Genomic DNA, 14,622 nt, shown 5'->3' on the forward strand with positions numbered 1-14,622 from the left:
ATCGACGCGGCGGTTCCTCTACGCGATACAATCCTACTTCATATTATAAATGCGAAAGTTTGTTTGTTTGGATGTTTATCCATCAATTACGCTGAAACTACTGAACGGATTTTGATGAAATTTGGTATACAAACAGGGTACTTTTTATCACAAGAGAACGCAGTCTAAGCCGCTGAAAGGAGCGAGTAATCTATATATCCCGCGGCTTTTAACAACTAACAGCAGTTACACTGGCGTACCGTACTGTATTGTAGCTGTGATAGTCACGTCTGGACGTAATACACATTTTGATAATATGAGAAGTGTTTCTAAACCAATTTAACATTTTGAGGTTGTGAACCAGTATATCAGAATACAGTAAACTGGCTATTACCGTAAATTAGAAGTACTGCCATCGTAGGCCGCATTATCACTTACCATCGAATGCAAAAAAAATCTGCGTTGTGTTGTGAGCGCCGAAGGGAATCCGACCAAACAAACATACTTCCTCAGTAATAATATAAGTAAGTGAGAATAAGGAAGTATTGATGAGCGCTGTTGTTGACTCAGTACAGACACGTGTACAGTTCCCTTAGTACGAGTTTGTTTTACGTTTAAAGTAATCATAATGAGAGCGCTTTCGCCTCTCTGATTGTTTGATTCCTTCACACCGGCCAATCCGAGCGCCGAACGCGCTCTCGTTTCGTTTTCGTTCAAATTAAAGTAAACTCGTATTAAACCCTTAGTATAAGTCTACTTTAATTTTACTGGTAGGTCACCTACCAATAGCTGTTCACGATTGTCTTCAGTAATGAGTCTCATCCTACAGTCGGCGAGCATTACTTACATATTTGGTATACAACCAACCATTAATATAAGAACTGCATTTATTTCTGGACTATTATTTCTATGGAAGCCTGTTCTCACATTCAAATCGAACTCAGGATGTCTATGCGGAGCTGTGGATAACCTAACAGGTTACCTGGGGCCTACTCTAATTCAACGAAAAATGAAGTTTCGTTCGAAACTTCGTATTTTTCATACAACAATTCTATTTGTTGCGAACTTTTGTGAACAAAATTATGAACGAATGAAATGAATATAAATAAATAGGTTTTGATATAAAATTAAAAATAAAACGTTATTTCAAGTAATTCTATTAGTAAATCAATAAAACCTACGGCCGAAATTTCGCATTCGAGTACCGGAGTAGACTACAAGGGGCTTCGGTTCTGAGCAGCAGTGGGAACAGGGTAGTTTATAGTCAGTAAGAGTCTGACACTCTCTCACCTCACTTAAGGCGGGAGAAGTTATTGCATGTACCTCCCCCCTTAAAAATGGGATGTCTAGCCATATTTTGACCATCGTTGTCTTAAATCAGAAATGTATTAGTTTCCGACCAGTGCGCTGTGTGCAGTGTTCTGGTCGAGTGCGGCAGATAGCGCGCGATACGAGCCAAGTGGCGCGACGCACAAATTGGATATTTATCTCACCACCGCCCACCGCGTACAATGTACAGCTACACGCTTCCGGCTAGCTCCTGTAATGAAACTACTCGCACGTGGGCGTAGGCAGAGTGTGTGTTAGACACACGCATCTGTGCACGACTCGGGAATCGAACCCGGACCCTTAGGATTATCGAGATAGCATTATGCAGCCGTGTTGTGAGGTATGTCAGTTTAATTACATTTAATTGACGTTACTCCAAGTTGAACCGAGAGTGGTATCGAACAGTTTTGGGCTTGCCACGTTTCGAACCTGTGACACGCACAGATAGGTGTTTATATTATCGTTGCGGGAGTTGAACCCACGTTACGTTGGTGGCATCTATCTCCACGTATTTACAGCTTTAGATGCCTTAACCTTTTGAACGCCAATGGCATGTATAGATGTCATGCGCAAGCGTGCCCTGTGCGCCACCGACATCTATAGATGCCAAGAAACAGATCACAGAGAAAAACAAAATAAACACATTAAATCATTACTTTCACGTGTTTTATTGATGTATCTTAAGAACTGAATACCCAGTTATTACATAATTGTACACAGTGAACAAAATTGCAATATAGTTATTCTAATATTTGATTGATAAAAACAACTTAAATATCGGCTAAAAAAGCATGTTCTCTCGCGCCAATGGCATGTATACATGCCTACTAGTGATGTAGTGTAATTCAAGTAATATTAAAACTTCAGCTAAATGACTCGCTTATTTTTTGTAATAACTATTAAAAAGTATATATATAACCTTAGTCTCTGAGAAAAAAGGTAAACTCGTGACGTCGTAAGCGCGTGCCGTGTTTTTAAATGCGGGGAAGTTGCAAAAAATATTTTATCTAGTACCTACATTTTAATTGCAAAAATGGCGAGTGAAGAGGTTTATAGTACAGAAGAACTATTGCGCATTCTAGATAATTATAAAATATTTTTGTAGGTTACTATCAACATCAGAATTTTTTGTTATTGATAATAATTATAAATAATATACAATTTAGTTTTAAATTTTACAATTCCAAGACTGTTAGTGAGCATAATGTTTTATAGGTACAATTGTTGATTTTTATATATTTTTAAGTTTCACGTAACCTTTTTCAATTACAAGGCTGTTAATGAGCATAATAAATAAATACGATTGTTGATTTTTTATATTTTTAAGTTTCATGTGACATTTTACAAATACAAGGCAACTATTTTAAGAATATGAAAGTGTATAAATAATATCACTAAAATCTACAGATTTTTTATATACCTATATAGATATTATAGATACCTATTTAGCAGTTTTCAAATTTGATTACCTAATACATAAATGAACTCGATAAGTTACATTATTCAGCTAACTACATCCCTAATCATAAACGAGAGATTAAAAAAAAATGGATAGTTGCCCGCGCCATTGGCATGTATACATGCCAATGGCGCGTAACTGATAGATAATAGTGCTGTAACTTGCTGCAATTTTATATGTATTTTTGTGTCTCAAAAGGTTGATATTTCATTGATAGTTGCTATTAATGTGGTCTTAAGTTTATTACAGTGGGAGATTAGGTTAAATAAATATTCTTTTTATGTTATAAGCAGTTTATTAAAAAAAAAATTCAGACGAAAATTATTACTCACTTTGGTTTATCGATAACATTTTGGAATCCCTAATATTTTCAAGGTTATTTCGTTGAATTTGTGTCTCGGCGTGGAGGGCACGGCGAAGCGTTTATGCTCTGGCGGTCAAAAGGTTAAAGAAATCTTTGCAACACAGTAGTATTTCTCCTGCACCGTGGGTGCGTTTATAACAATTTGTGGATAACTCAAAGAGTTGTTCCGGGCGGGAATCGAACCCGCTACACGTTGCGCACCAACTGTGCAGTATCATCATCATAGTTTAGGATTGAGGTACAGGGACAGGGACAGGAGATATGAAATAAAAGTGTGTGGTCAATAAATAATACAAGTATATTGTAGTGGTACACCCGCAGTGACGTCACGCCCACACCGCGCCCGTACAGCGATACTTCAGTACAATCAATATATAGTACACACACACAGCGTCACACAGCAACTCACATAGAACGTATCATTTATTTTGTGGGTAGGCAGAGATACACAATAAATAGAACATCTAGTTTTAGATATTCATTTCATAGCTTTCATTAAATATTTTTCTTATGTTTTTCATTTTTGTTTGGCCGAGCCAAGACACTAACTACTTTGTCACGTATATATTTACAAAGTACGCTGCACATGTAACCCGTGTGTTGCTGTACCACGCTGTGTATACATCAAGTAGTGAATTATAATCGATTGAGTTTGAGTTTGAGTAGTGAATTAATATCGAGTAGCCAGTGACCGCCCACGGCATTACTTTCATAGCTCTTCGAAACTGTTTGACCTATACTGATACACCTTTCGATCCAGAGCTGCGGACTACCGGGGCTCCGGCTCGAAGAGCAAGAAGAAGAGTGGGGTGGTATTTAGTCAGTAAGAGTCTGACACTCCCTCTCGCCTCAATCAAGGTGGGAGAAGTCATTGGATGATTTTCTCCCTTAAAAAGGCCTATAACACATTGACATTTATTTTATCAGTTCTACAATAGTGTACAATGTATACTAGCATTACTTAGGCCGTAAAACTGGGAAGATCTTATTCAAAACAAGAAAATATGATGTCATCGTAACATATGGGTCATTGAGCTCGTGCCGTGAGCTGTCACCCGCTACTGCGGACTCCAAAACAAAGTGTAAATGAATAAATCAGTCTGAGACGGTATCACTCAATAATTTGTCAGTTTATACAACATTGGTAGCAGGAGCAGGGAGGCAACATTACAAAGTCAGAATAATTTCATTTTGACTTTACTTATTTGTCCAAAAAGACATAGACGTAGAATCGAACCTCCTACTTGTACTACCAAACTTATTTATACAAAATCAATTCAATAGCAATTCCTTATACACAACCTGCCTTCACTGCTAAACACAAAGTAATATAGACTCTATGTAGTAGAGTATAGAGCAGAGAATGCTTGGGCAGCGGGTGTGAAGCGAGGTGTGCGAGCAGGACAGGGCTATGTACAACAGAGACACGAGATAAAGTTACAAGTTTATACAAAACTTGGGAACACTGGCCAGTCCACGCGACAGACTATAGTAATAATCACTAGGTAGGTTATACATCTCAATATAATCCATATAAAACGTAGCATCTCAATAATATTCTTAATCTGAGAGTCGAAATATTATCCTAGTTATAATATTTATTTTGTATAAATAAAAATCGTTATAAATAAAGTACTCAAAATCACAATTTGATTACAACGCCATCCAGTGGATCTTACAGAGAATAAACAGTCCAGCTGCTTTAAAAATTCAGAAAAATGTATCGAGACCTACTAAGAGCAATATTTATTGATTTAATTTTGGCTGAGCTATTAAATTCTCAGTAGCCAGCAGTCAGCGTGGACTGGTCAGTGTGCTCAGTGTTCAACAAACGTGGGTGCAGCCCGATATAATAGTAAAAATACGTGTCGTGTACCAAATGTACAAATATGTTACTTACATAATGTATCAAAAGATTTTTACAATAATTATATAAGAGACTTACGGCTAGCTTGAGAAATTGTTCAATATAGGAAATTTATATGGAGCGACCGCGGCGCCGGAGATACAAGTACCAGTATAACTAGACCCCTCACTGTGCATAAAGTGTACTTCATCAGAGTTCAACTTACATTGGTCGTTACAAATCTAGGGGTAATAACCAGTATAAGTGAACCCCTCACAATCCTTAAAGTTCAGTTTAAATTAGCTAGTATAACTCAACCCATTATACTGCATTAAGTGTACGTCAATAGAGCTGAACTTGCGCTGGCAATTGCAAAAGACCAGTATAAGTAAACCTCTCACAGAACATAAACTATACGCAACCAGAGTTCATCTAACACTGGTGTTTTCTTCAGTGTCGCGATCGCTCCGAACTTAGATTATAACGATACCACGTGACATTCAATGTATAGGCACACATTACGGGGCCAATATACGTAGAAATTCGAATAAAAATTTACTAAAAAACATGAAAAAATACGTAAAAATTGATAATATTTTACTAAAGTACAGTAACTTATGTATATATATGAGTACATTGTCCCCACAAGGCGTGCGTGTATGTGTGTATGTGACGCGGTACCTGCTTACCCTACTTAGGCGTAGTTTACATGACTAGCTCTTTACATAAACATATACAGTGAGCCTTCTCCATACACCCCGCACATTGCAACCAACAACATTCAAGCGATTCTCACCCCTATTCCTTATGGCATACAGTTGACATTGAAAGTCAGACAAAATATTTACAATACCAACTATTTGGTGCATTAATCATCACTCTTATTTTAATGGAATAGAGGCGGAAATCGTTTGTATTGTCGATAAATAAGGTTTGTTAGTTGAAATGTAGGAGTGTGTTGGAGGTTGAGCGAGTCAGAGCGGGGTCAGTGACCGCGGGCACAATATGGCCGCCGTGATACGTCACACACTGCAATATCACACTAAATACATAGAGAATAAAGTCCATTTTCCTAAGAACATACAAATTTAGTTAGACCGTCAATGTCTATAAATATATAGACGTTATTGACTAAAGAATAATTATTATAAAATATGTGAGAGTGCAGTGTGTGACAATCGTTAGCAATAATAATAAAATCAGTCAAAACAAGATAAACCTAGCTTAGGGGGCTACAGTATATGTACTAGGGTATATACAGTATATAGTCGCAATGTACAGTCGTCCGGTAAGTACCAGGGGGACACAACTAAACTAATTGTCATAAACTCATCTAAAAACAACTCTTTGTCTATGGAACTAAGATCAAGTCAGCCGTTTTATGTATAAAAAAATGTTTTTGACTTTGATAAAACATTTCAAAATGCCGCGTGAGGGTACTGGAAGACCAATTCCTCCAAATCTCCAAGAGGCCAGCAACACACTTGTAACTCCTCTAGTGTCGCGGGTGTTTATCGTTCTTAGTACCTATGTCCCATAAAGAAAATAATTGAATTATTTTTGTCAAATGCATCATTCGTTTAATGGCTCCGATGGATCACCTGATGGTAAGCAATCGCCATACATGGACACTCGCAGCACTAGAGGACTCACAATTGCGTCGCTTACTTTAAAAGGAGTATATAGTATTTCTCGAGACTTGCATTTGTTCAAATAATTTCATTTCAAAGGTATCAGTAGTTCCATAGACAAACAGCGAGTGTGGATATAAACGGATCTAAAGTAATAAAGCTAGGAATATGTCACACGTGTCGTACAACGCAGCGTTTGTAATCTGGCTGTCTGTCTGTTTGTCTGTCTGTACTCGCGACATTTCAGTCGATTCACTAAAATATTTGGTTCTTTTAATCTATAAGTGTACCATACCATCCATAGTCGAGAACAGTGTATAAACATCATAATATCATTTATATTCGATAAATCGAACATATCACTATTCGATTAAGTACTGTGATATTATTTATATCGCACTTCCAAGAGAGTAAGTTCTAAGTTCGACTTCTATGTTTGTCAGCAATTACCTCGTGATTAGCTGAACCGATTTTGGACTGATGTTCACATGAGTTTAGTGAATCGAATGAGATATCGGCGTGTAGTATGTTCTATGCACGAGTAGTATGATGCTAGCAGTGGAACTGTTGCTGCGTGATGGCGGAGAGGTCCTTCATGAGTCCTCCAGTGTATGTCGGAGTAGTGGGTGCTAGCAGTGGAACTGTTGCTGCGTGATGGCGGAGAGGTCCTTCATGAGTCCTCCAGTGTATGTCGGAGTAGTGGGTGCTAGCAGTGGAACTGTTGCTGCGTGATGGCGGAGAGGTCCTTCATGAGTCCTCCAGTGTATGTCGGAGTAGTGGGTGCTAGCAGTGGAACTGTTGCTGCGTGATGGCGGAGAGGTCCTTCATGAGTCCTCCAGTGTATGTCGGAGTAGTGGGTGCTAGCAGTGGAACTGTTGCTGCGTGATGGCGGAGAGGTCCTTCATGAGTCCTCCAGTGTATGTCGGAGTAGTGGGTGCTAGCAGTGGAACTGTTGCTGCGTGATGGCGGAGAGGTCCTTCATGAGTCCCTCCAGTGTATGTCGGAGTAGTGGGTGCTAGCAGTGGAACTGTTGCTGCGTGATGGCGGAGAGGTCCTTCATGAGTCCTCCAGTGTATGTCGGAGTAGTGGGTGCTAGCAGTGGAACTGTTGCTGCGTGATGGCGGAGAGGTCCTTCATGAGTCCCTCCAGTGTATGTCGGAGTAGTGGGTGCTAGCAGTGGAACTGTTGCTGCGTGATGGCGGAGAGGTCCTTCATGAGTCCTCCAGTGTATGTCGGAGTAGTGGGTGCTAGCAGTGGAACTGTTGCTGCGTGATGGCGGAGAGGTCCTTCATGAGTCCTCCAGTGTATGTCGGAGTAGTGGGTGCTAGCAGTGGAACTGTTGCTGCGTGATGGCGGAGAGGTCCTTCATGAGTCCTCCAGTGTATGTCGGAGTAGTGGGTGCTAGCAGTGGAACTGTTGCTGCGTGATGGCGGAGAGGTCCTTCATGAGTCCCTCCAGGTTCTGCATCTCGCGGTGCAGGCGCTCCGTGGACCGCGACGGCGTCAGCGGCTCCAGCTCGTCCGCGCAGTGCGGGACACTGCCGCCTGAAGGACCAATAACATACATTTATCTACTGTATCTTGTCACTCACACACGTACTTTCATTCTTATTCATACTCACTTATGTTCTTTCTGATTTATATTCATTCATCTACTCATGCCCATATAGTCACCTACATACAAAATGGATCTCACCCGTAAATATTTGTCCATTAATGCTCACAATCACGCACGCAGTTACACTCATATTCAGTCACACTTACATACGACCATACTTCACTCCTAATTATCCATTCACGATCATACATCACATATCACCATATGGTATACTGACCGAGCTGCAGTCGGTTGGGGATGTGCCCCGGCGAGGAGCTGGCGCTCTTCTTGTAGGGGGAGGTGTCCCGCTGGCTGGCCCGCGAGTGGGGGGGCGTGGACGTGTCGCTGGCGTTGTCGCTCACGAAGCTGTGCAGCCCGCCGCCGGGGCCCGCGCCGCGCCGCTGCAGGGACCCCACGCCCCCGCCGCCGGGGCCCACTATGCCCGGGCCCCCGCTGCCCGGCCCTGTCTCGCTGCTTAGCGAGTCGCGGCTGCAAGAAGGCATACAGTAGTTTATGAACCAATATTGGCGGGACTTGTCGAAATGCTACTTAAACTCTATAGGGATACATCATTTAATAGTTTCTCAGATTGACACACATTTCATTTGTATGGCTGAAATTGTTTCTTTGTTCTATTCAATAGGACTTTAAATGTAACGGAAAGACTTACTAGACTTTACAGAAATATTTTGAGATTCAATCAGAACTACAGCTAAAGTCATATGTATGTATTAAGATTAAGGTACTGACTGTGTGTAGTGTCCGAGCGGTTCGTACGCGACGTAGTGTCCCCGCTCGCGCGCCGCGGACGCGTAGATGTCGCCCACTCCTCCCACTCCCCCCACGCCCCCCACTCCCCCCACGCCCAGCGCCGGCCCCGCGCACGCCGCGCCCAGTGGACATGTGCCCGACCCACCTGCGATACAAATCATTATACACTTCCCTACCAATTTGTTATATAGAAAAAATATATATTTCAAGTTATGATATCTATTACAAGAGCTATATATTATAATGTCACAATGTGTACAAAACTCACAAAAACTCATATTTTTTTGGAATTTTTACAAAAGTACTTTTTGGGATCGACTAGTTACAAATAAGTTCGTTTTTCTAGCATGGTATATACTCACATGGCGCGGGCGGCGGATGTTGCGAGTGTTGTGCGTGCTGTGCATGTTGTGCGTGCGCCAGGGACCCCAGCGACGACTGCGGGGACCCCAGCGGGGCCACGCCCGCCAGCAGGGGGGTGCTCTGGGGACACATAACATAATATCAATATTATTTACTTAACAAAGTTAATATATTAGCGAAGCTACTTTGTAACTGTTACTAACTTCATTGTATAGACTATTGTTGCTAACTTCATTACAGTATAGACGGCAATACTGCGAGCTATTAGTAAACTATTTAACATTTCATTTCGAACTTTATCACAATCAAAATTTAATTGAAAATCTACTTAATGATTGAGTAGATTTGATATGGTAGCGTCTACACATAAATCCGGAGCTGCGGACAACGTAACAGGTTAAGCAGCTCCGGCTCCAAACGCCTCAAAGAGTCATCAGACCACCACAGATGGGGCCCAGTAGGGCTGATGCCTGATCCGGAGCTGCGGACTACCTAACAGGTTTACCAGGGCACCGGCTCGAAAAGCAGGAGTAGGAACGGGGTGGTTTTTATTCAGTAAGAGTCTATTACTCTCTTTCGTCTCGCCCAAGGCAGGAGAAGACATAGGATGACTTTTCACATTCTAAAAAAAGCGTCTTAACATAAAGTAAACCATTTTGTTTAAACAGGCATTAATCGTCGATATAATTAACATAAGACTCAACATGTATCGTACAGTAACTAAAGATTTCATTTGTTAGCATAAAGCCTTGTACTCATGGTAAACATTTTGTTCAGCAACATGGTTGCATAAGCATGTTGCGGGCAACACTTGTGTTGCGGAGTTGATCGCGCCATGCTGTACAGTTGACGCCCGGCGAGCGTAAACAACAGTTTATATTAGTTTGAACAAAGTTTCCAGCAGCATTCTCGCTATTCATCAACAACGTTGATTAACTGTTGCTAAGTAAAATGTTTACCATGAATACGAGGCTTTAATTTCAAGAACTACTCTAAACCACTTAAACTAGTAAATATATAAACAAGGAGTACGTACTCGTACCTGGTCGGGATGCGGCATGCGCGCGTGCGGGCGGCGCTCGCACGTGGCCGCGCAGCCCACGCCGCCCACGCCCACGCCCACGCCCATACCCGTCATCGCTGGAACACACGGACACAGCGTCACTACACCGTCACTACAATATCTATACTCTCTTTGAAATATAAGATTATTATAAAGGAAGATTGTTCCCAAAATGTTCTTCCATTTTGTGTACACTCAACAAAATGCACTCATGACATGTCCACTGTGTCCAATATCATAACTTGCCTTCCTATTAATTGAAGATTGTATCTTTTCTATAATCTTCGTATAAAAAATCTCACTACAGTGGTTAGTCACTACAACAACTACACACAAATACTGAGAATATTTAAGTTGACAAATAAATATTTAAGTTTATTCAAACCATGAATTAATAGAAAACAATGAAGTATTTATTTATGTTTATTAAGATAAATTTTTTAAAGTACAACACAGAAACAAAGAAAATGTCAAAACGTGTCCAATACGTCCGCGGCTCACGTACCAATGACTTACCACTTGAGTTACAATGACGTACCAATGACTCACCACTTGAGTTACAATGACGTACCAAGGACGTACCACTCTGTAACCGCTCTGTATGTGATAGTGCGATGATGTTAATGCACATGCAAATGTGTGATAGATCAAATACAAAATGTAATCTTACTGTAATTTCTAACCAGATGTGTAAAACTCAGTCACATTACGGTTACTTCAGGTGTCTAGGTAATGGAAATTCTTTTTTATGGAATAGTTGGCAAAGGAGCAGACTGGTCACCTGATGGTTAAGCGATCAGCGCCGCCCATGGACACCCGCAACACCAGAGGAGTCATAGGTGCGTTACCGGCCTTTATATACCGCCGACAGCGTTACAATGACATAATAATTACACATCCGCTTAGATTCTTACACAAAAACAATAGAATTATCTACCAAACGAGCTACAGTAGTATCGACTAGATCTACACACAAAGAAGCAGTGTACAGTAAGCAACGGAAAGAGTCTCACGTGTGGGCATATAGTCGCAGGCGCTGCAGGCGCGGCAGGAGTCGCAGGCGTCGCAGGCCGCGCAGCGCCGCGCCCCGCAGGCGTCGGAGCTGGTCGCCGACACCGAGCGCGACTCTACACGTATATACGTCACTACGGCTACTTTACTAGCGCTAGCCTAGTCATACACTACGCTACCTTACTTCACGAGCCTCGACTTACGTACACGTCGAGCTATGCAAAACCAGTATACACTGACTGTTTGTTATCAATACGGAAATCAAGAAACCATATAATCGATTTGTTTTACTCGTCGCTCGAAAGATGGCGTTGGGATCGAGGAACATGGCGATATGGTTTCGTTACATGAGTTTGATAGGGCAATTGATCGATTTACAAAATAAATGGCTATCCCACTAGACCACTTAATGCTGAGCCTGGCAATAAACATTGGTTCTTCGAGCCGGATATCAGACTCGGAACAGTCTGATTTTTTGGTACGTCGTACGTCGAATGTGCGGGGAGATCATACGAAGCGAGACCATGATACACTGGTTTTGTATAGCTCGATTTGTAGCTGTGTGTTGGTACTATCGACAAAAACAGTCATGACCCACTTTCATAAACAATGGTGTACAATTGAAATGTATTACGTGAATACTGTTCACTTAAACTGCTATAAGAGAGTGTGTAGTGGGTCATGATTACAATTCGTCGCTAGTACAGATGACAATGACACATATACAGGGGGTGATGGAACACAAAACGAATGGAATGGAATAATGTATGTATGTGTGTGTGTGTATGTATGATGTACATGCGCGTGTGTGCGTGTGTACGTACCGACGTAGGTGGGCACGTGGTGGCGGCGGTCGAGGGACGCGGGGGGCGGGGGGTGGCGCGCCGGCTCGTACTCCGCGGGGGGGGCGCGGCCCAGCGTCAGCGTCGACGACATCAGCCCGCCGCCCTCCACGCTGCCCGCTGATACTGGGGGGAGGTAGGGGGGGTGGGTAGTACGATATTGATGTATCACGTAATTAGAGAGATTTCTATTGCTACTGTTTGTAAAATATAAAATGTCATGAGAATAAAAAATAAATTGTGACAAAAAACAAGTGGCGGTTGAACTGTTTCGACTAAATGTCTTGTAAATAATAATTGTAGGTTGTATAGAACTATGTATAAGTTGTGTACAGTGTACAGTTTGTACAGTAGATGGGTAGTAGAGTGTATGTCGGAGTCGTACTCTTACTAGCGGAGCTGTGCAGCGACTTGTCCATGTGCTTGAGCTCCATCTGGTCGTGGTGGATCCACAGGTCGGGCGGCTTGATGGCGGCGGAGGCCGACGACTTCTGGTACGTGGACGTGTCGGGCGACAGCGGGGGCTGCGCCCGGCGGCAGCACAGCGACAGCGCCAGCGCCGCCGCCAGCCCCAGCACGGCCACGGCGCCGCCCGCGGAGGCCCACAGCCACGCCGACGTGGCGCTGGCCAGCCCCCCGCCCGACCCCGCCTCGGCCCCCGTGCTGTAGGCCACGGGCGCGCAGAAGGGGCCGAGCCCCTTGTTGTTCCGCGCCTGCAGCTTGAACAGGTAGTTGGTGCGCGGGCGCAGGCGCTCCACGCGGGCGCGGGGCCGGTCGCCGGGGGCCGCCACCGCCGTCCACTGCGGGGACGCGCCCGACACCGCGTACATTATCACGTAGCCTGCGGGGGATACGCAATATTAATTTATTTATTTTATTCTTCTTCTCTACTACATACTTCGACTAATTAGATTGTTATTCATGATACTCAAGTCAAGTTAATAAAACTGCACGAAAGTCCGTTCAATAGCTTTAAAGTTTATGTGGAGCAAACAAATATAAGATACCTTATTCTTTTTCAACGTTAGTTAAATAGAAACTAGCAAATTTTTAAAATATTTTGTTGCATTTCATTTCACTTAGAAAGGGTGAGGAGTTCGATCCCCCTCCCCCTGTAACGTTGACAAGATATACTGACCAGTAATGACCCCGTTAGGTTTGGCGGGGGGCTGCCAGGCGAGGTCTACAGCGCGGGCGGGGGACGCGGGGGGAGCGGCGGGGGACACCCGCAGCTCGCGCGGGGGGGAGCCGGGGGACGTCTCTAGCGTGGTGTTGGACACTAACATCGACCATGCCGACTCGCGACCTCCTGTGGGGGGAAACAGTATTATACACATTCACACTAAACAGATAATTTATTTATGTACAGAGTAGGAGTAGGAACGGGGTGGTTTTTAATCAGAGAAGACCGATAGAGGGAGTCCCCTTCCTCATCCTAATGATGAAGATTAGGGGTTGGAGATATGATGATTGAAGATTTGGGAATTAATAAAAAAAAATATTGATCATATTTCCCACCACCTACAATGAGGTGGAGGGGTACAACATACCCTTGATGAGTTTGACGGCGAACTCGTAGGTGGTGTATGGCTTGAGGTCGTCGAGCATGCAGTTGAGGTCGGTGGCGTTGAAGGTGCGGACCCGGCCCCCGGCGCTGGACCAGCGCACCACGTAGCGGCGCCCGTCCGTCGCCGTCTGCCCCTTGGACAGCGTGGGGTCCGTCCAGTACACCACCGCCGTCGTGCCGCTCAGCATTATCACCTGGGGGCACGCATGTACATGGTATCAGAGAACAACAGATTATGTGAGAGACAGTCCGATAACATAAACCATTGTAAAATGAAGAAAAAATATCTACAAGTAATAGATTTGAATCCCCTTCCCCCTTTCCCGACGACACATTTGTAATGTCTCTGGCATTTTGGGTGTCCATGGGCAGCGCTATTTGCTTACCATCAGGTAATTAGTCTGTTCGTTCCAGTAAGCGTAACTACTAATGTCCTCGCCCGTACCTTAACCCCCACGGGGGGTATGAGCGGGGGAGGCTCGTCCTCCTCGTCCTCGTCCTCGTCGTCGTCGTCGTCGGGCTCGTCCTCGTCGTCGGCGGGCGGCTTGGTCCGCACCGTGGCGTACACGGCGGGGCCCAGCCCGCGCGAGTTGCTGGCGCGCAGCGAGATCACGTACTCCGCGTTCGATTCTGTTGCAAACACATATTATTGAGGACTAGTTCCAATGGTATGTAACGTCACGCCTTTTATCCCTGAAGGGGTAGGCAGAGGTGCACATTACGGCTAATGCCGCTATATAATGTACGCCCACTATTCACCCATGTAATAGGGGGTGAGCCTATTGCCATATACTGGGCACA

The 14,622-nt window shown here is 43.5% G+C and overlaps 1 protein-coding gene and 1 long non-coding RNA gene across 7 annotated transcripts in view; one reads left to right on the forward strand and one right to left on the reverse strand.

The window, feature by feature from the left end:
- Nucleotides 1–6,180: 6,180 nt before the first annotated feature.
- Nucleotides 6,181–7,963, forward strand: LOC126912132 (uncharacterized). The gene is made up of 3 exons (XR_007706774.1): nucleotides 6,181–7,581; nucleotides 7,660–7,736; nucleotides 7,815–7,963. It is a non-coding gene; the product is annotated as an uncharacterized LOC126912132 (long non-coding RNA).
- Nucleotides 7,964–8,002: 39 nt separating this feature from the next.
- LOC118279625 (neogenin) overlaps nucleotides 8,003–14,622 on the reverse strand; it is a 124,623-nt gene continuing 118,003 nt past the window's right edge. For 2 of the 6 annotated variants that reach the window (XM_050702673.1, XM_050702668.1), the window contains exons 17-27: nucleotides 14,267–14,451; nucleotides 13,805–14,015; nucleotides 13,393–13,563; nucleotides 12,640–13,095; nucleotides 12,237–12,380; nucleotides 11,415–11,528; nucleotides 10,375–10,478; nucleotides 9,338–9,458; nucleotides 8,955–9,120; nucleotides 8,443–8,693; nucleotides 8,003–8,152 (exon numbers count right to left, since the gene is read on the reverse strand). In XM_050702673.1, the coding sequence (XP_050558630.1) occupies nucleotides 8,010–8,152; nucleotides 8,443–8,693; nucleotides 8,955–9,120; nucleotides 9,338–9,458; nucleotides 10,375–10,478; nucleotides 11,415–11,528; nucleotides 12,237–12,380; nucleotides 12,640–13,095; nucleotides 13,393–13,563; nucleotides 13,805–14,015; nucleotides 14,267–14,451 (2,066 nt within the window). In that variant the 3' untranslated portion in view covers nucleotides 8,003–8,009. The remainder of the gene's footprint in view (nucleotides 8,153–8,442; nucleotides 8,694–8,954; nucleotides 9,121–9,337; nucleotides 9,459–10,374; nucleotides 10,479–11,414; nucleotides 11,529–12,236; nucleotides 12,381–12,639; nucleotides 13,096–13,392; nucleotides 13,564–13,804; nucleotides 14,016–14,266; nucleotides 14,452–14,622) is intronic. The other 4 variants (XM_050702670.1, XM_050702669.1, XM_050702672.1 and 1 more) reach the window with 4 other exon arrangements.

Source organism: Spodoptera frugiperda, chromosome 22 (assembly GCF_023101765.2).
Source record: "Spodoptera frugiperda isolate SF20-4 chromosome 22, AGI-APGP_CSIRO_Sfru_2.0, whole genome shotgun sequence".
In the NCBI taxonomy this organism is placed as follows: domain Eukaryota; kingdom Metazoa; phylum Arthropoda; class Insecta; order Lepidoptera; family Noctuidae; genus Spodoptera; species Spodoptera frugiperda.